Raw genomic sequence first — 20617 nt, 5'->3', positions numbered from 1 at the left:
GTGTTATTAAACCATAGCTATTGTTGGGCTGTATAATTCTGACCCTTTCTTTCTTATAACTGGACTACGTGTAAGAAATAATAAGGACTTTTCTCAATGAATTGTCGGGACACATTTGATAATATTGTTACGACTGTAGAGGTCGTAAAATTAAAAAAAAAAACATGGGAAGAAACGGGGTTATATGGAAGCCAGTTTCCGCCAGGGAGTAACAAAAAACCGCGCTATGGTATCTCAGAATTGCGACTTAGTAACTCAGAATTCCGACTTTATATCTCACATTTGCGACTTCGAAATAGCCCATATTTCATTGTCTGTCCTTTTGTTATTGTAACGGATTCGGGTTCTAGGGCTTGTGCCCTCGCCGCGCCTACCCTACTTCGTGCCTCACTGCATTGGCTCGAACCCAGGTTTTTAAGTCGCAATTCTGAGATATAAAGTCGGAATTCTGAGATACTAAGTCGCAATTCTGAGATACCATAGCGCGTTTTTTTTTTTACTCCCTGGCGGAAACGGGCTTCCATAGTGTTGTTCATCTAGCTGTGGGAGACAGATGATCAAAAGAAATCAACTCTGGGTAATCAAAACTGAAGAATAAACGATTTAACACAGAGAAAGACCATAAAAAGACACAGAAGTGGGGTCAGAGAAAAAAAGAAGAGATAATTCACGGAAGGAAGCAGAAGCGGTAGGTGAGTGAACCTTGTTCTGGTCTTGGATTTCGTGATGCAGTTTTAAAATAGGTAGATTGACACAACCCCCTCTGCCGTGAATAGGTTGTTATTACACAGTTGTGCAAAATCAAGCGTTCGATAAGGAACTATTGCTGCCCAATGTCTAGGATTTAGTTTGTTTGTCTGCAAGGAGGAGTTCGTAAATTGGGCCATATAAATAGCATATTTTGCTGTTAAAAGCCAAGTTTAAATGAAAACCTGAGTCCTCCAGGACCAGGACTGGACACATCCACTCTAGAATAAAAGAAGCTACGGAAAATGTGCACATCTCATGGGACAGGAATGACCGGTCTTTGTCCTGCAGACCCACCTTCCAGATTTTATAGGTCACCTATACATGAGCAATTACCAAACACATAAGACAACTGACCACTCGGGCAAGCAATTTGTTTAAAGAGGTAATGTTGTGCAGTCCTGGAAATCTGGGAACATCAGTGCCCTGCAGCCTACCAAACAAAGGTATTATTTCCAGTTGCTGACATTCATTAGTTAAGTAGAATTTTCCTAGTCTGTCAAGAGTTACAAAAGTCGCTGGTTTGTGTCCTTCCAGTCTGGCCACCCCTGTAAAATCACGACAAGACCATTTTCACATCTAAATGGCAACAGAACCATCACAGCCTTATATCATTCACAATTACACCTCACTCTTAATGTTTTTAGGGTGTCTGTTGAACTTGAACATCACATACAATTAAATTTTGGAGCTTTATATTTGGATGTGCAACCAATCCAGGCTTGTCTTGTTTCTAAGGATAAGAGCTGTTGGCTGGAAGAGATGTAGAGATGAATGTCTTTGAACTTTCCATTGGCTTATTCCTACTTAAGCATCCCAATGCCAATGACATGCTGGTAGGTTATTATTATTATTATTATTATTATTATTATTATTATTATTATTATTATTATTATTATTATTATTATTAAGATGTTCCCGGAGGTAGCCACGTTAGCATGTGAGCTAGCTGAATCTTTGATAGGAATAAGGGAGGAGAGTGAAGAAAGATGAAAGTTTTTTTCTTTTTACTTTTCACTGTGGAATAGCTGTTTTATTGTCATTGTCCTCATCATTATTGTTGTAATTGCTGTTCAAAGGCTTTGTTACTCCTAAACTGCCCTCCACCTCCCCCACCATGACACATGTTTGATCATCTTTGCACAGTGGAGAAGAGCTCTCAGGTTGTTGACTGTTTGCTCTTGTTCTCTATATCTCAGATCCCATGGTGCCCCCTTAGGGCAGCTGGGCCCTGAGTGGGGGTTTTACCCACCGGCTCCTGGCCTTCTCATTAGGAACAAACCGCACACCTCCCAGTGCCCATCACAGACTTAGCAGCCAGCAGGGGAGTAGAGACTTCCCTGGGATCGTGTGTGATTAAGCATCAGCTTCTTTCAGCCATAGATTTCACTTGCTCTTAATAATAATAATTGCTTACACTTATATAGCACTTTTCTGGACACTCCACTCAAAGCGCTTTACAGGTAATGGGGACTCCCCTCCACCACCACCAGTGTGCAGCATCCACCTGGATGATGCGACGGCAGCCATAGTGCGCCAGAATGCTCACCACACACCAGCTGTCAGTGAGGGAAAAAGCAGAGTAATGAAGCCAATTCAAAGATGGGGATTATTAGGAGGCCATGATTGGTAAGGGCCAATGGGAAATTTTGGCCAGGAAGCTGGGGTTACACCCCTACTCTTTCCGAGAAATGCCCATTAAAATTCCCAGGACGTTTCTCGGAAAGAGTAGGGGTGTAACCCCTTAACTTTTCTCTTAACAACATTAATAACAACCTATAATTTTATTTTTAAAGTGCCTTTGCAAATCCAAAGGCATCAAAATCAATGTGACGCTGTACAGATTGATAAAGAAGAAGAAGAGGAATGTACCATAAAAAGTACATCAAATGAAACACGAACGTACAGGACAAACCGTAAGGCAATCAGACATAGGCCCTGGTGAAGAGCTACGTTTTGAGTTTGGATTTGAAAAGAGTCAAAAGAATTTGTCTCTTGAAGAGTTGGAGGAATCGGAATTATTATTTTTTTTAATTTCTAAAAAACACTGTGGAATCATTAGTTTCCTGAAGTATGAGCTCATGAGCTCATTGCTTTCACTTTCAGTTTAGGGAGAAATTCAAAAATTAAAACACTGTTCTTGTGGCAAACTGTCCTGGGACAATGGGCCTAGCTGCGTTGACAAAAATACATTCAATTTACAACACAAAGCACAGTGACCAGTAAAATGACATGAGATGAAAATACAGTTTTGTTTTGCTTTCGATGACAATCATGATATCTAGCAAATGTTGTTTGCATTAATGGTTTGATTGAAGACCCATTATTCTGCATTTGAATTTTGAATTTTCTGACAACATCTCAAGCAAAAACCTCCTGAGAGTAAAATGCAAGGACTGTCCCCCTTTTGTAGTAAAACATACAATTGTGGCATGACAGAATTTGGGTCTCAGTATTTGCAGTCATTTCCTGTGAATTACATAGCCTGTAAAATGACTAACACGTTCCACTATTTAAAAGAGGCAAAACATATTAACCTTTTGTTATGGAATTAAATTTGGAGTTTATATTATTTCTGGGATTTATACCATACTATTCTGGCGGAATATCTGATTTCCTATGTGTCCTTTAATATGAGCAATGCTTTTAAGACGTACTGGTGATAACCCATCCACTGCTGGTTATCTGGTTATCTAAAGTCTTTAGTAAAGATGTCGGAAATCAAGATTGTCTCTCGCGAAAGAATCGCCGCTGGGTTTCAGAGAATAGCTAGTGATTGAGGTTTATCTCATTCCCTGGAGGGTTTTTCTGCTTGATTCAGTAAAAAAAACCCTTCCTTGGCGCATGATTTTCAAACAAATATGCAATCCCATCTTAGCCAAGTGACACGAGGAGTCTTAACACCACATAAAATAGGCACTTGTGTGTTGATTTAGGTGGGAAATGTCGCACAGTGTACTGTTTTTAAAGGACTGCATTAGAAAGTCGAGGCTTCCGGACACCCACGGACCTCTTATCTATAGGCAGCCCCCACCCCCTAATCCCCCCCATCGCACCCACTCGATCCTTGTTGGAGCTTGTGATTGTGGGCACTCCGGCGATTACTCATACAATACTGTTCGAATGATACACGTCGAAACATGTATAACTGACGGTGTTCAGGAAATGAAAAATTATAGTCTGTGCAATAAAAAAAAAATGCTTAAAACGGGTCGTAAAGGTGCGGTTACTTTTCTCCGTTAATGGTAAATACTTCAGTGGATTGCACCCGTCTTTTCAGCTCGCGTTTTAATGTATGTAGAACCAAGTCAATTTGAAGCTGTTCCCTTTTTTAATTCATGTAGCCCAACAACCAAAAAAAAAAAAGCTTATAAAAGCATGTATCACACTTGGACTTATCGTCAAAACTCGTTTTTGATAGTGACGGTTCGATGTGCTGATATACAGCCGGGCTCAGATGCGCTCCTTAATTACCAGAGTGGTTGATAGTTTAGGTTTTAATTTTACTTTTAATTCAACAGGTAACAGAAGCCTTCTTATCATTCTTTTCGCTCCGGACTGTTGTATTCGTGTCTTGTGAGTGGTTTGTGATCCACTGATCAAAGCAGACATACAATAACCTCATACTTTGTCGCCATACTGAATTTTATTAAAAAAAATCCTCGTTAAAAACAACAACAAAAGATAATAACAAGCCCAATAAAATCGTCTACCAAGCACACTGCAGGCGCTCAACCTAGAAAAACGTAAATTTAAAAATCACCACCTTCCTACGTAAAATAAGCACAGAAAACATACCAAGTATTATAAATAAATGACTTTTTCCGTGCGAATTTTCTGTGTAGTCATTTATTTCGTAATTTTGGAAACTACCTCGCTTTTGAGTATTTTTTTTCACGAATGACAGACTTTTTAGATTTATTGGAAGGGTAGCTTGATGTTTAAAAAAATCACTGGCAGATCCAATTAAACTTTCCCGAGTCTTTGTAATGAACGGTTTTCAAAAACATTCCTCTTGTATTCAAGCCAAGCTTCAAACCTTCATGGCAACTGTGTAGCAACAGGCGTCCTGCGCCTCTCAAGGCCGTCTCTGATTGGCCCGCTGCTTCGGCGCTGCTCGACCATTGGTCGACAGAGAGGCACAGCGAACTACTTGACGCTAGTCGGGGTCCATTTTGTGTCAAACACACAGAAGAGGGAGAAGGAGAAACTGATGGTTGTGTGACATTATTCTGCGCGCAAAATAGTCGTGTTTACGATTTAACATCTACGCCCCATCTAAGACATTGCTTATCTGCACAAACCACCGTCTGTGGGGGCAGTTATAAACACCAAGAGAAAAGAAGTCGGTAAGAAATTTCTGTGTCTATGTGGGGCTTTTCGTCCGACAGATTGTTGTTGTCGTCAATGAATACGGGCGCCATGTTGAGGAAAGAGCCGAGCTCTTTGTTTTGGTTCGATGCCACATAACTGTGACCTACTTTCCTAATTCTGAGCTTTTGTTTGTATTTTGAAAGAAAACATAGCGTTCGTTGACTGAAGGAGTGGGGAGCACTGTAGACAGATCGAGGTTTAGATATTTTTTAAAAGTAGACGTCATTATTTTTTATTAGTGTTTTTTTTTATTACGCTTGCCGTCAGCTAGCTTAGTCAGGTAGTCGATGGGGTTTTTGTTTTGAAAAACGTTTTTAAATAAACGGATTAAAAAAAAACCAAACTCCCCAGAGCTCTTCGGTGTATAGAAACAAAAGGAGACCGGGGAGTTTTGTGTCCTGTCGGTTGTGATCCGGACTGAAACTTGTTTCTGCAGATACCTGACTTCTGGGACAGCCGTGGGCCGGGAGGATTGATGTTCGGCTCGGCTTCTCGGTACAGCCCCGATTTCCGGCACATGAAAACGCCAAACCTCGCAGGACTGACGCCATCAGAGAGAAGTGGATTGCGACCAACTTCGAGGACCTGGAGCCCCGTTGGAGAGGAGAAGTTAAGGGGAAAGGAATCCAACAGGTTGTTCTTCTCGACGGCTAAGAGGTGAGAAGCCCCAGCCGGGGTGCGGTGGGGGCTGTTGTGTGCATCTGCTGGGTTGTTGACGAACGAACACTTGCGATAATCACCTGGCCAACTTATCTGTAACCGAGCTGGGAATTGTGGGACACCCTCAGGGTTGCACTAATGTTTTTGTAAAAAGTGGGGGAAAAATAAAAACAACCAAAATGACAAGAACCTCTGCATGCAGTCGGGAGATGCAGTTTGAAGGATGTTTAGAAGAATGGATGGACCATTTTGTCCAGTACTCTGGCAGGATGCACCTGGATGGGATGTTAATCCATCGTAGGGCAGTCAGACACAAATGAGCACTCACACCAGAGCCAGTTTTCCCAGAAACCAGTTAACCTACCAGTATGTCTTTGGAATGGGGTTGGAAACCCATGTGAACATGATGACAACATACAGACTGCATACAGCTAGTACCTCAGAAGCTAACCGTGGCTCTAGTGCTAAGTGGGCTGCCATTGTTCATAAGCAGTGCGTTTTAGACATTTGTAGGTAGAATCTGAACAGTACTGAGGCTCATGGGACAGGAGGGCTGCATTGTGCGCATGATCAGAGCCTCTTCCCCTGGTGCTCCCAGCTGGTGACGGGGCCCTCTTTGTTTTTCCCCCACAGGTGACATCTGGAATCAGAGAACGATGGGTGGCGGTGAGAGATACAACATTCCAGTTCCCCACCTTGAACGGGGCATGCTGATGAAGAACCAGCAGCTGATCGTCAGCAAACAGCGAAACAAGGATCAGAACGTAGCGGCCGCCAGGGCCGGTCTCGCCAAGAAGGGGGAGAGGGGCCAGAGCGGCTCCCCCCGGGCTCCGGACGTGCGGCAGGCCGCGCAGATGGAGAGGAACACTGTGGGCTTTGCCTCTTGCAACCAGAACTGGGATGCTGCCATGTCCCAGTTCAACACCCTGCTGAAGTCCCAGTGTAGCCAGAATTATGCCGGCGCAAAGTTCAGCGAGCCACCGTCACCAAGTGTTCTTCCAAAACCACCCAGCCACTGGGTGTCTGTTCCCTTGGCGCCTTTTGATCACAGAGAAATTATGACCTTCCAGCTTAAAAGTCTTCTCAAGGTTCAGGCCTGAGGAGCAGATGTTTAACTGAAATGAGGATGTTTCCACTGTGTTTTCCTGCCTGTAAGTTTTGAAGTGCTTTTTTTAACATGTTTTGCTGGGTGTAAAGGGTTGTAGAGCACATTATAATTGCAGGCATGTGTACAATAACAGCAGCACCACTTTACTGGCAGGTTAACAATGTGGAAAGGTCAGTTTGGATGCTCAACTGGACTTGTTACGTTTTTGCTGTAGTTTTTTTTTATTTTCTTCAATTGGCTACGCTTGACAGGGAGCAGGGTCAGCTTCCGAACCAATACCTTTGAAATTTGACCACGATTTGTTTACACTGGTGTTTTCCAACACCTTTTTGAAGCAAATGTCTAGAGCAAAAACCTAGCAGGTCTGTCCTTTTGATTTGTACAGGGCTCAAAATTAATCAGTTTTTCTTTGCTAACAGGAGCCACTTGATGATCTTCTGTATGGTGCAGAGAACCTACAGATTGTAGAAGAATTTGCTGTAATATGCACAAATTACACTTTAAAGCTCTTAAACTGACGTCTTTAACTAGCCTTGCTCTAGTTTGAGGACTGTGTAACACAACTCTTGTACTTTTAATGCGCTGTGCGCACTGCACTATAGGAGTTGTGTATATATACAGGTCTGTAAGCTTCTTGCAATAGAATATTTAGGTCTTTACATTGTTTATGCATTAGTCAGCTTGTTTACCAAAGCAAAGGTTTTGTCCCTGTAAGATTGTTTAAAGTGCCATATTAACTGGATCAGATCTGACTTTATGGTTATAGTCATTTACTGCGTTGAAGCGTACTATGCTTTTTACTTTGTCTTAAATAGACAGCAGTATGAGGACACTGTATTACTGAAATTAAGCAAATGAATTTCAACCCATTTGATTACAGGATCTTGCTTGCTTTCACTTTTTTGACCCCTTTGTTTGCAGGATCTTGTTTGCTCTCCTTTTTTGTGAAGAAGGAATGCCTGACGTGGTACAGAGGACTTAAGGCGTTGGGTGTGTTAATACAGCACTTCTCGTTTACATGAAAAGGTCTCAAGGTGGCTTGCCAGTGTACTGATTTTTTTCACTGCCTTGGACTTACTGTACTACTTGCACTGGTATGACATTGTGTACATAGGCTGATAGGGCATATGGCCCCTTGACGGTTGCATAGTTTCTCATACTGTACACTTCTGATAACTTTTTTTAATTTTGAGCCTTGTAATCCCATTCGTTCGATGATGGCTTTTCTGTGCAAGATGGTAGCTATTATGGCTGTAAAAATGTAAGCCTGATTTGAAAGAGCCATGTAAATAATGACATGTAAAACTTGTAGCATATATTTTGCAGGAGTTTTTACCTGCTGGATAAAGTATTTTTAGTAAGAACACTGAATGTAAAAGTCATGCAATGGACGTGACTTGTTAAATGCAGAAGCTATTTTGTTAAGAAAAAAGAAAAAAATGTAATGAGCACACATGTGTTTGCCCCGTTTGGTGTCACCGATGATCTTGCACATAATGTTTTTAGTTTTTGAAATGTTTTGTGTTGCGTTCAGTGCAAAAAATGCTTTTATTTAAGTACATTTTTTAATGAAAATGAGTTTAGAACATTTTTGCATGTATGAAGTAATTAAGGAAACCCTATTTCCAGTCCTTGAAATTCTATTGCATTGTGTTTCATATAGCCAACATCTTAAACTGATTAGGGAATCGGTTCTGCTGTGGGGTAGGTGGGTGGGTGGGAAGGACTGTGAAATGGGTGATGATCTAATGCAGGGCTTTTCATTTCCTGGTTTCTGGGTGACTTATGGTATTGTAACTGACCTCTTTCTAGCTTACTCTTGTCACTGGATCCAGGTTCTTTTAAAAGGATGTTGGTAACTGGAAATCAACAACAATTTAAAGTGCTTAAAACAAACAGCTGTGTTCCCAGAACCCAGATTGACTTCCCTGACAAACAGTTACAGTACCTCTGTTCCATTGCTGAATTATGTCACGGTACTTATTCAAGTCAGGTGTGTTTAAGACCTGTGTAGGAATGTGCTACTTGACTACCTCTTCACCAGTGTTTCTTTGAATAGGCAACTGCCAATGTTAACTGTTTGGTTACCAGCATTACTCCTTGCTTGTGGTGAAAACCAGTTGCATGGAGGCCTGTTGCACTTATCTCTGCTTTTGTTCTCAGGGCCTCCATGGTACAGTGTTTTCATCTTTTAAATTCATGTTGTGGTTGCTAAGGGTAGATTAACACTGTAGAATAGTGTTGTTGAAGTTCTTAATGTTCATGTTTTAATTTGATCGGTCTGTACATGCAAAAATCTTCTAAAGCTCATCTGAAGCGCACATGTTAAAGTTCCAGGATGAATTAATTGGCTGCTAATTAATTTCCCTTCTACTCATTTCCCGCATCGGTAAAAAGTTGGACCCAAGAAACAAATCAGTCTTTAAAATTGTAAACCTTAAAATATTGCACTATTAATGTATTTGGCCGCTAAAATAAAATTTCCTTTCCTTGTCCCCCCAACATTTGTCTGGTTTTTATTTATTTGGGTATTTGTTATTTTAATACTGTAATTCAGGCTCTGGTGTGTTTTTAGTCACTTGTTCTGAATATTTGAAAAATGACTTAGTAAATGGTCTTTTCACTATTGTACACGAAGGCTGTAGGATTTAAATCAACTGTTTTAGAAGGAGTTTTCAAGTATGTAGGAGTGAACCAGTCTCCAGAGATCACACGAATGACAAGAAACTTGTCTTGTCACATCGCACTACACCTTTTCAAGAACCACACTGTATTTGCTCCTAAAATATATAGTCCTATGTTATCTACTCTTGCGCAAGTATCAAACAGCATTAATAAAAGAATTTGGTTGGAAGTTCTTTAGTGGTTGGCATTGCTGCCTCACAGCATTAGGGCCCTGGTCTTGAATCAAATCGTCTAGTATTCTCCTTTTGTGGCACTACTGTCTTAGTCTTCAACCGTGGTTGAACTTCATTTGGCAATATAATTATTTTTCCCTGCAAGTATAATAAAAATCCTGATTTGTTTACTGTACATCAAGAGCAGATGGTGGCATGATGGTGCAGTGGTTAGCATTGCAGCCTTGGAGTGCTGGGGCCCTGCGTTTAATTCCGGAACTGGTGTACTCTCTGCATGGAGTGTGTGTGTCTGTGTGTTCTGCCACCCTCCATTTGCTGAAGTTGGAAAATGGATAAATTGTGTGGGTGAAAAAAAAAAATATATATAGTGCAGACAACTGAAGCCTTCACTAGAGGTCCTGCCATCTTTGTTTTGAGTAGTAGAAAAACATTCATGACTGTCACAGTATGGTATCTGATTTTGTCTCTCACAACATCATTTAATTGACCCTGTACCATTTTGCAACATTGATTACTTTGATACAAATTTGCTTAACATTGCAGATTTCCAATAGCAGAGCTCTAATTAACACTGTTGAGGAAAACGTCTCATCACCTATATAGGTTTCCAATAATCTCAAACTGTTATGAGTACAGAAAAAAAAGTGGTCACACTTTTGAGAGAATTTCCAGCAGCCTAGAGAAACATGACCTTTTAAAAACCAGCTCAGTATTTTAACTGTTTTCCCCTTACTGCTCTGAGATGTAAATCGCAAAGGAATAAGTAATAGGTTTATTCCATGCTGAAAAAAAGAAGAAAGAGAACACATTTCACCTGTGGAGCCTTCTTCAGGTGACACCTGATTGATGCTGATGCAAGTTTGTATAAGGTGACGCTAATAATTAATTCAAAATATAAACCCAAAAGAAATTTTAAGATGGAGGTTTCTGCCAGCAATTCTTTGAGGTTAGGTATTTGTCAATATGTTTTAGATCATATAATTTTATATTACATGATACATAAGTTAAAAACTCAGTGCATAAAATTGAAACAAAAAACCCTGGATTACACTGTTTTAAAGCTTGTTTAAATATTTTAGAGACATTTGAGCTTCAAAGTCTTAAATAGGATTGATCAAATCTCAGAGAAAGTTAACATTTAACACTGATCCATTATAATTGTATAAATCCCATTTCCTGTACAACTAATGTTACCTTACTGCCAAAGAAAAATGTCCACATTCCTTTTCAGTACTGAAGTTTCATGCCAGTTCCTTTCTGCATTCGTGAAGAATAGTGAATATAAGGCACACATGCAGCAAATTGTCAAGCAAAACTTTTATTGTATGTTGATAATATAAAATGTTAAGAGTTACAGAAGTCAGCTCTAGACCGTTATAGGGCAGTACTGTATATACAAACCATCAAGGAAGCAGCTAGTTTTTCCAATGTAACTCCAACATTGACTTCGCCCCCACCCCCCAAATGAAACATACAGGCTGTGACTCCTTGTATATAAGGAAAACACCATGTACACAGTCTGAAGAATACAAAAGAAGTGTCGACATCTATTTGAGATATAATTCAAAGCCTGTAGGAAGAAATAGTAAAGACAAATCTTGACTGGCTGTAAAAGAAGTTATTGCATAAATCACTTCCCATTATATCTATGCACTCTAAAAAGGTTTCAAAACCAAAAGCTGGCTGTCTACATAAAAACACAAAATTACATACTTTACTGTGATGCACTTGTTCTTAAAAGACAAAACGTAGGCTCTGCTTCCCTTCAATGGCGAAAACAATCAGCCATCACTTTTACTGCTATAGCCATAAATTAGAAGCTCATATTTTTAAAACCCCGTTTCAGTTTTCATTGGTTACCGATAAACCAATGTGTCACAAACCTGGGAAGATGTCCAAATGTCAGCATATGAAAACACGACTAGAACACTGCAAATCTGTGACCCAGCAAAACTAAAAACACAGGTATAAAGAAAAATTCTAAATTATTGAAACTGCAACTCCATCTCCCTTTTGCCTATTGGGTAGCCAAAAATAAGCACAGCCAACAAGATTTTCTCTACAGGTTTCCAATAATTCCTTTACAGAGTTAGGGTCACTGTAACAGGTACAATGAAGAGAATACTTGTCACAACAGCAGTTTTGCAGTAGCATTATAATGAAATAAAATCCCATTTTTCATTGGAAGACCGTGGTTTTGTTTAAATTGAGCAAACTGACCAGAAGGCAAGCAGTTCCTTAGAGAGCTACTCAGTTCACAGGTGAAATATGGGGGCTGAGATCACTACACTTCCTGTGCATGACCTACCCAGAATATACCTTTCTAGGCCCCATTGTTAATCATAAACTGCACTCCAGAAAGCACTATAGCAAACAGAACAGAATATCAGGTCTAATAGGGAATGGGAAATGTATTTGTAGTTTGACAATATAGCACTGAGCAGCCCTTTAAGTGTTGACAACAGATCACACAGCTGTAAAACACTTTTCATTAAACAAGGAAAATCCTACAGGCCTCTAAGAATAGTCAAAGATGTGGTGATAAATACAAACACATGAATATAATTTACATTTGCACACAAGAAACCAAACATCATAGAGGTTAGAGTTAAAGTGGGCTACCATCAACAGTATCATGAATAGAAAAGAGATAATAGTACAAATATGCTCTCTATTCCCAACTTTGACTCTATCCTTTACACACCAGTTTGTTCCAGAAACAATGCTCACTTTAATACTTCAATTTATACGCTTGCGTTACAGCAACAGGTTCTCATCTTTACCATTTCTGTGGTCTTTATGAAACTGAAAGCTGAAACACAAAAGCAATACAACAGACCACAATTCAACTATATATATAAAAAGAATACTGTAGCTTGTCTTCTACAGAGGCCGAACCAATGTTTATTTGAAAGATGTTTTTTTTTTTGTCGATACTCAGTGTCACATGAAGTAAAAAACAAAATGTAAGCGAACGAGCAGGGCATCCGTCTAATGGCCGCCAGATTTCCGACCCGCCCACGACCGCGATCTGGACCGTGATCTCGACAGAGACCTGGAGCGCGACCTCGATGGAGATCTCAGTCCGGAATCCTTCTGAGACTCGGACCTGGACCGCGAGTTTGAGGCGGGATGGAAATCCTCCCCCGCTGGGGTCAGGGACTTGGATCGCGACCTCGACTTGACCTTGGTCTCCTTCTTAGTTTTCGATCTTGATCTGGAATGAGATTGAGATCTAGATTTGGACCTGCTGCATGAGTGATTGCGCCGTCTGTACCTGGGGGAAATAAACATTTTGCAATTTAATGACAACCGTTTCTCTCGAGTTTAAATGCCCTCTGTGTCCATCTTTGACACAAATCCATAGAGACGACAAATCCCCAGCTAATGTTAAAACTGCAGAACAAAAAGGTTACTTTTTTCCAACTTAAAACCTCTGTCAACACAGTAAACATCAAGAACTAAAAAAAAAAAGAGAACTTGTGTGGTTTCAAAAGCCGGACCCACCTGTCATTTTCTTGACTTTTGCTTCGTCTGTGTTTCCCATGAGATCGTCCACGGGAGCTGGAGGGAAAAGTAAGTGCTGTCTTTAAATAACCATTGTAACAGTAAAGTAACAACATCTTTCAACTATAATTTGTCTTGTAAAAAGCAAGACAGGAACATTATATAGAGTGCGGATTAAGTACAACTACCCCACAGTTTTCAATAAGTGTAATTTGTTAGGATGATCCACTAATTTTTATTTCTGACAATTTATTAGAGCTGGATCAATACAATATTAAATATAGATATTAAATGGGAACTGCAGTACTAATTTCTCAGACTGGTTATTAAATCTAATAAAATAAATTAATTGCCGGTAATAAATCGTTCAAATTCCAAATGAAGCACAACATCGTGAACTTTGTGAAGGTACTGGATAGTTGCCATGCTGTCTCAAACCCATGGTCTCGCCACGGGCGAATTGCAACGAGGCAGCTCTTCTTACTTGCTAGTCACTGTAATGACCAGTGTAATGTGATGTACGAGCAAATAAGTACAGGTTGTGCACCAGACATTTCACCACAGAAATGTTCTGATGTAATCTGCATGTAGAGTTAACAAGTGAGTTGCATTTGTCAGAGTCTAGAGCAATACGTCTATTGGATTAAGAGATGTATTCACAAGCTTGCTTGTTTACACTGTAATAGGACCGCTTCATGTCAAAGGAAGTTCAAAGAATCGCAGAATATGTACTACACATACCTGGAAATTGTCTATTTTCCACATTGTCTAAATCGGAGGTTTTACAAGTTACCATATACATTTTAACTTTCATTGTGGTTTGAAATGCCGATACTTTCCAACCCCAAAATATAAAAATAGAGTTGCAGTTCCCCTTTCCATACATCAATTCATTGAATCACTTGAAAAACAATATTTAATAATGAAGAGTGTTGGAGGGAACAAATCTCAACCTTGATCCCGGAAATGAATTTAACCACCTGTGTTTAACAGCAATTACAGACTTACTTCTAGCACTAGTGACGTATGTTTTCTTACCTATTTGTTCCTGCACCAGCAGTATCCAGAAAGACAAAAAATAATTCTAAAACTGTAACTAAAATAATAGAAAATGCCACTGGGTATTTGGAAACTTTTCACAAAGAATCCAAACTCGTAGGCGTCATGTACGAAACATTGTCGAATTCTGGTGAAAACACAACAGATTTAAGGGCGATCCAGCCCATCGATGAAGACCTACTGCAGCAAGAACACTGACCCAAGAAAGAAGGAAATTACCAAATTATCACAACATGTTACTCTTTCCATTTTTGATTTTTTCCCCCAATGTCTTCCAAATATCTTGTAACATACGACATTTAGATGTAATATTTAGTGGGGAATATAATTTAACACTACCATCACAGAGAAATATTAAGCTTACGAGTTTGTCAAAGTGTCCATATGCTTCTGTAATAAACATATACCATATCCATTAATTACACCTGGTAGGCAGAGATGCATCAATGGTTTAAAAACAACCTTTATTCCAGACCTACTATTTCTAACCCCAAATTAAGTAAAATCACCTGGATGGGAACTTAAAGTGTAGTCAGAGCTATAAAAGGCAAATAATAATTATGAATCAGACAATTTTGGTTTAATCGTGCATTGTTTAATGTGTACTGTTAAAGTAGACATTCCTCAATGGCATAAAAGTCAGATGACAAAAGAAACCGTTTTCTATTTTTCCTTTGCGTATCTCTTCCATATCTCTGGCTTCCATTTTTCCACTTCTACAGTATATTCCTGTTTTTATATTATTGGATTTACAGTTTGTTTAGGTTTGTCATGCCATGATGACTGTTCACATTTGTTCATTATAGTATATGGTACTATACAATAAACTTTTTCCCCCCACTAAAAACTAGTAAACAAATGAAACATAATAGGAAAGTAAAGGAATTAATTCCTCTTATGTTTTTGGTTTTATTTATAATCACTTAAATTCTCCTTCCTCCTAATATAATTTATTTATACAATGAAATAATTGCACATCGTCATCTTGTACACAATCTCTTTCATTCTGTAGAAAATGAGTGCTGATTTTAATCGTATTTTTCTTCCAAATCAACAAACCAAATAGTTACCACGTCGAGAAAAGCAATGCAACACTTGAACATCTACGGCAGTGATTAACCTTGTTCCTGGAGAGCCCCAATCTACTCTTCCAGGTCACCCTGTGTCACCTTTTTGTTTTCTAAGTCTCAGAAAATATAGGTGTTTTAGTCAATTACAACAGTAACCTGTTCAGTTAAGGGCAGTCTGGAGCTCAAAGGGCTGCCAGAGCTTCACAGTTGTGCCCTACATGATCTTCAAATATATTATATTTAATTGCTTGTGTAACTGATCAGTTAAAGGTCTTTAAGAAACTGTTGATTTAATAGCTACAGTTTTTAATACAAAAACTGCGGGATTTGGGCTCTTCAGGACCAGAACTGGAGTCTCCTGATTGAGGCAGGACTGAAGACGGAGGAGAGAAACCAGTTATATACACGATCATCTTCCGTCTGCATGGAGGAAAACGTTCTTACTCTCTGGGGCTTTCGGACCTCCTCGGCCTCCTCTCGTACGAGTGGCTCCTGGACCGTCTCCTTTCATAACTCCTGCTCCGAGACCTTCGGCGCCTGGCGTCTCGATCGTAATCATCATAGCGGGAGAAGCTCCGCGGGGACCTTCTCTCTTTCATCTTCATCTGATTGGGAGCTGTCGAAGAAGGGGGCATGAGAGTGCCCTGTCAACATTCAATTCTTTCTGGATACCGCTTTGGAAAATTACAGCCCCTGTAACTTGTATACTGCACTGTTTATTCACTGGGAATCCTCTTACAGTATACAAGGAAAACTTGCAAAAATAATCCACACTAAACAAAACACTGGCGGATTCTCTGGAGTGGCTCAAGCAGCAAAAGTACATGCTCAGACAGCAAGAAGAGCCCTCTTGTCCTGAAGCTGTCAGAGGTGGTGAGTGAGGTGGAGATGCTACCAGGGTTGTGCTGACATTAGTCAGGCAGGGATCTGTCAGCTGTCTGGACAAGTCGGACAACACCAGGGACTTCCGTGATGCCTGCAACACCTACAGGGATGTCAGTGAGGGATGCACTGCTCCTCTGATCAGTGCTCTCTCTCCTATCAGGAGATGTGGAGCTTTCCCCAAAGATAAATGTCCCGGCTGGTGTACACAGAGGGAAGGTATTATTTGAGCATGCCTCTAATTGAAATTTCTACCGGGCAGTCAGGGAGTTGCAGCCAAATCAAAGTCATATTCAATTGGTGATTCAAAATTTGTTAACAAAAACTGGAAATTTCCATATATAAAAGCATGGAAAAAAATCAGATAAATGAAGACGTCACATAAAATGGTTGTCTTACTTTTTCGGTCTCCCTGGGCAAACTGGATCTCAATTTGACGGCCACACACCCACTTCCTGTCCAGGTTGTGAAGGGCATCCTCTGCATCACGGACATCTTCAAACATGCTGAGCTGTTAAGGCTTTTCTGTTTATATTTTTGGCACTCTTGGGGGAGAAAACACTACTGTTGCGCGCGCACACACACTACTGCACACTTAGCATTGAGAATCTTATTGCAGTTACTTATTACAGCAGTTCTCACAATTAATTGACGTCTAAAATTAAAAACAAGACAAACATGCTGTTCTTCTGGAGATTAAAGAAAAGGCAAACAAGATTCATAAACATTTTTGTAAATTTAAGGTAACTCCATTACTGTTCAATTCAGGCAAAATACAGTAGATTAAAAGTAAACAACAAGCTATAAACTTTTGTGAGTTTACTATTTTAAAAGAATATGTTCCATGGTTTTACAATTAAGTCATAAACGTCAGAAATTAAATGAAACAGGTATTTTTGGTAGGATACAAAAGTTAAGTTTGTTACCTTAAACATGCTTGACTTTGACCTTCATCTTGACCTTTAACTCTTTAAACGCTTTCCAGAAGAACTTGGTTTCCTGCTTGGCTTTGCCCAATAATCTTTTTTTCTCTTTTGCAGACAAATCGAAGCCTTGATGCCCATTTTGGTCCCTTTTCCTCTTTGTCTCTTCAAGCTTTAAATTCTCTTTATTTTCAACCTTTCCCTTTCTCTTTTTCTTGAGGCCTGATCCTTAAGCGGTCTTTGGCTTGTCTTAATTCTTGGAATCTACTCTAAATGGTTCTCTCCTACTTTCTCTGTGGGGTCTCCAGTACTGTATGGCTTTATATAGTCTGGGGCAACAACAGAAGAAATTTAAGTTAGGAGAGAAAACTTATTTTCTTCTTGTGAATCCCTAAATACAAGAACAGCTACAATCATTCAAATGAATTTTCAGACGTCCCCACCCCCCAGACAAACCAATTACTGCCCACTTAAGCAGTGCAAGACTTTAAAAATAAATTACCCAGTCCCAATCCCTGTAGTGGAACAGTTTAGTATTTGTAAGTCGGGGACCTGCTCACATTTCACTGGAGCACAGAACCCAACAACCAAAAAGGCCCCACAGTCTCCAAGCCAGTCACAAAAGCTTGTGGAAAAAAACTGGCAGCAAACTCTGGCAGCTTCCAGTGCGGGCCGCCATCGACAGAGACGTTTTTACAAGCTCTGGTGACAGATGGATGGGTGTGGGTCTCCGTTTTTGCCTTTACATGGCGCAGGCAGCAGCTTCAGTGCAGCCCGTTTCAGGGATGGTTCAGGCTCCCATTACAGACCAGTCAGATCCATTTCAGGACTTACGAGTAGCAGCTCGCGGAACAAACTGCACTCGCACGCGATGTGAACTTGACATTTGTATATGCAAAGCGGCTCAAAATAACTTTACAAACTTTGCACATCCAACACCTAATTTTGTTGAATTTGGAGCTTGTAAAAACAATCTGATGGCTCAAACTGCCCAGCAAAGGAAGACCTACTTCCACCCCTATGTAAACATCAGTATCTCAAAATTTAGACTGACGTCAGAGATTAAAAGATAAAACAGGAGATCCCTCACCACATCCAAAATTAGCCGAGCGTATTTAAGCGTATTATTTCCATCCGCCTTTATAACATTGCAAACCACTAGAGTTCAGGCGGTGTCATCACTTTTGTGTTAACATTTGTGAAGAAAGGATATTGAATGTATGCAAATCCTCTGGATCGTCGAGTATAGAAGTCAACTGGAATGTAGACATCTACTATTGGCCCATAACGACCAAACTCACGACGTAAATCCTCAGGCCTAAAGTACCGTAAAATGACAGCAGCTTTACTTCACTGGATTGCACACTGCCTTATGACTGATACAGACTGACACCATTAGTGGAACAGGAGGTAATCATACCACAGAAGAACGACAGGCGTGCAGAGGCAAGCCCAGGGATGATAACAGACCCGTGCAAAACGCCAATATCTTCATATGAACGCCAGTTTATAAGGCTCACATTATTGGCCTTTTATGTCCTTTTTAATTGGGCAACGAAGCTAAGGAGCTGTAATTGAGTCACTGCAGGATTCCAATTAGCGTATTAAAGCATTACTGCGGTTTTACAAGCCAACAATTCTTAAAGGCACACGGCCTGAAAAGGCTTTGAAATGCTTTGTTTATAATTTTTGGGAAGGGTTTGTTAAATGTACTCCTCGAGCAAACAGTGCAGTAACTGCAATTCAGAAGAGGACATGTGGTAGAGAAGAGCTCGGCGCTCGGGGGGCGATTTCATTTAAAAATCACACCGAGTCAAGTCGGGGTCAAACTCCGCCGAGTGCTCATCTATTTGCAAGACTGGCACCCCTCGGACAGACAGAGGGCTGCGTTACTGGAGCTCCACTGAGCACAAGGCACTCCGTCCCCTGTCGTGAGCCATCGCGCATTACAGCGTCTCCCCAACAGAGCCCTCGGCGAAACACGCTCGCATCTGCACCCTGCGCCCCTGAGAGCAAAGCACGCTGGCTGTTCCGGCCATTTTTTTCGAGGTTTGCAAAAACAAGTGTTTCGAATCGCGATTAATCACAATCCTGGAGCATTTTATACGCCTTAGCTGGAAATATAACTGTTGTGACGCTTGCCAACTACTTCAGCCCTACTTAACGATTTCGAGCTAACAACTGGGACTTTGCTAGTGCAAAAGAAGCAGATGTCGAATAAGAAGTCCGCATTTTCACATACGTGTGCATACAGCATCCGGAACAAACCCATAGCTTTCTGACGACCCTTTTAGTTATTCAAAGCATAAAGCCCAGCTCGGGTGCAGAGCAAAGCGTGAAGCGCCGTGAAGCCGCGGGTCTGAAATGCGAGGCGATGGCAGTCATGTTTACCCCCTGCTCTCACGGCTGCCACGCAGGCAACTCGGCCGCGCACACAGAGCGCCGCCGAGCACGCCTCCGGGGCAGAAACACGGAGAAAAATCCGCAGCGCTCGCTCCGTGTGCAATCCCAGCCCCACTAGAGCCCGTCTCGCCTTCCGCTTCGCCCCCGGCCCTCCCTCGAGGCCAGGCGCGAGGCCCGGTGCGAAAGGCCGGAGCTCGAGCGGCAAACAAACCCCCACCCCCCCCGTAACGGCCACAGAGCTGCTTACCTGGATTCGTCGGAGATATTCCTGATAAAAAGAGACGTATTAGGAGGCCGCAAATATCTGGCCATGGCGAAAAGAATATGTATGTATCTCACAACCGAATGTATCTGTTGTGAAATGAAAATGCTGGCGCCGAAACAATCGCAGTTACGACTCCAGCGAGCGGAGGAAGGAGCTGCGCAGTCGCAGTAAGCGATGACCCGGACTGGAAATGGACGGCCGGCCACGTGACACCCCCCCCCCCGCACTGCGCGCCGCTGCGCGTGCTTTCTCCATGAACGAGCGCGCAGCCCGCGTCCCCGCTCCCGAGGGATCCGTTCTTCGTTATGAGCGTCAAAATCAAATTGAAATATCGAAACACTGAAATAAGTCAAATTCGCCGACTCCAATCCAAGGAAGTGAACTCACATGCTTCTCAAGAATTAACACAAGAAACACAGCCCAGAGGGCTCGCTTGGAAACTAAGGGAAATGGATTGACTGAAAACAGGAGACCCAAGCATGCAAATCTAATCCCTTTGGTCCATCTCGCTCCTTTTTTGTTTGTAGCCAAAGGTCACAAATCCTCAAATTTCATCCATCTGTTTCTAGAATGTTTCCACTTCCACTTTAAGCTTGTAAGTCCTTGGGTCCAGACAAAAGCCACTCATTATATAAAGAGGCACCTCGTGTTTTAAAGTCGTAATTTCTTCTATCTGATCTAATTCCCATTTATGAACATGGATCTGATACTGGCGTTGATTCTCTGTTTGGCACTATACAGGTCCTGGCCTTTAACCCCTT

At 41.1% G+C, this 20617-nt stretch overlaps 2 protein-coding genes across 5 annotated transcripts; one reads left to right on the top strand and one right to left on the bottom strand.

Annotated features, from left to right (window-relative positions):
- The first annotated feature begins 4898 nt into the window (after positions 1 to 4898).
- On the top strand, positions 4899 to 9391 carry pnrc2 (proline-rich nuclear receptor coactivator 2). Its single transcript, XM_088932013.1, has 3 exons — positions 4899 to 5096; positions 5558 to 5778; positions 6415 to 9391. Exon 3 carries the CDS (start codon positions 6438 to 6440, stop codon positions 6879 to 6881), a length of 444 nt encoding a protein of 147 aa, XP_088788139.1. The 5' UTR covers positions 4899 to 5096; positions 5558 to 5778; positions 6415 to 6437; the 3' UTR covers positions 6882 to 9391.
- A 1658-nt stretch (positions 9392 to 11049) lies between these two features.
- srsf10a (serine and arginine rich splicing factor 10a) lies at positions 11050 to 20038 on the bottom strand. 4 transcript variants are annotated; one of them, XM_088932008.1, is made up of 6 exons: positions 19839 to 20032; positions 18402 to 18506; positions 16665 to 16768; positions 15828 to 15999; positions 13255 to 13311; positions 11050 to 12964 (listed from the first exon to the last, which is right to left on the bottom strand). In XM_088932008.1, exons 1-6 carry the CDS (start codon positions 19901 to 19903, stop codon positions 12739 to 12741), a joined length of 729 nt encoding a protein of 242 aa, XP_088788134.1. In that variant the 5' UTR covers positions 19904 to 20032; the 3' UTR covers positions 11050 to 12738. The 4 variants fall into 4 exon arrangements, with proteins under 4 accessions (XP_088788134.1, XP_088788136.1, XP_088788138.1 ...); XM_088932010.1 differs by lacking the exon at positions 18402 to 18506 and adding an exon at positions 17192 to 17517 and having other exon boundaries at positions 16665 to 16810; positions 19839 to 20016; XM_088932012.1 differs by lacking the exon at positions 18402 to 18506 and adding an exon at positions 17174 to 17517 and having other exon boundaries at positions 16665 to 16771; positions 19839 to 20008.
- Between the last annotated feature and the right edge of the window lie 579 nt (positions 20039 to 20617).

The sequence above is a fragment of the Atractosteus spatula genome, chromosome 14, assembly GCF_055471065.1.
Source record: "Atractosteus spatula isolate fAtrSpa1 chromosome 14, fAtrSpa1.hap1, whole genome shotgun sequence".
Classification (NCBI taxonomy): Eukaryota; Metazoa; Chordata; class Actinopteri; order Semionotiformes; family Lepisosteidae; genus Atractosteus; species Atractosteus spatula.
The sequence above is the reverse complement of the archived record's forward strand: the minus strand, read 5'-3'. Positions and strand labels throughout refer to the sequence as shown.

Coding starts and splice junctions, on each gene's coding strand:
- srsf10a (XM_088932008.1), bottom strand. CDS start 19,903: ATGGCCAGATATTTGCGGCCTCCTAATACGTCTCTTTTTATCAGGAAT. Junction 13,312..15,827: donor AGGTCCGAAAGCCCCAGAGA/GTAAGAACGTTT, acceptor TTTTCCCTCCAG/CTCCCGTGGACGATCTCATG. Junction 12,965..13,254: donor AAAAGTCAAGAAAATGACAG/GTGGGTCCGGCT, acceptor ATCTCATTCCAG/ATCAAGATCGAAAACTAAGA.
- pnrc2 (XM_088932013.1), top strand. CDS start 6,438: ATGGGTGGCGGTGAGAGATACAACATTCCAGTTCCCCACCTTGAACGG.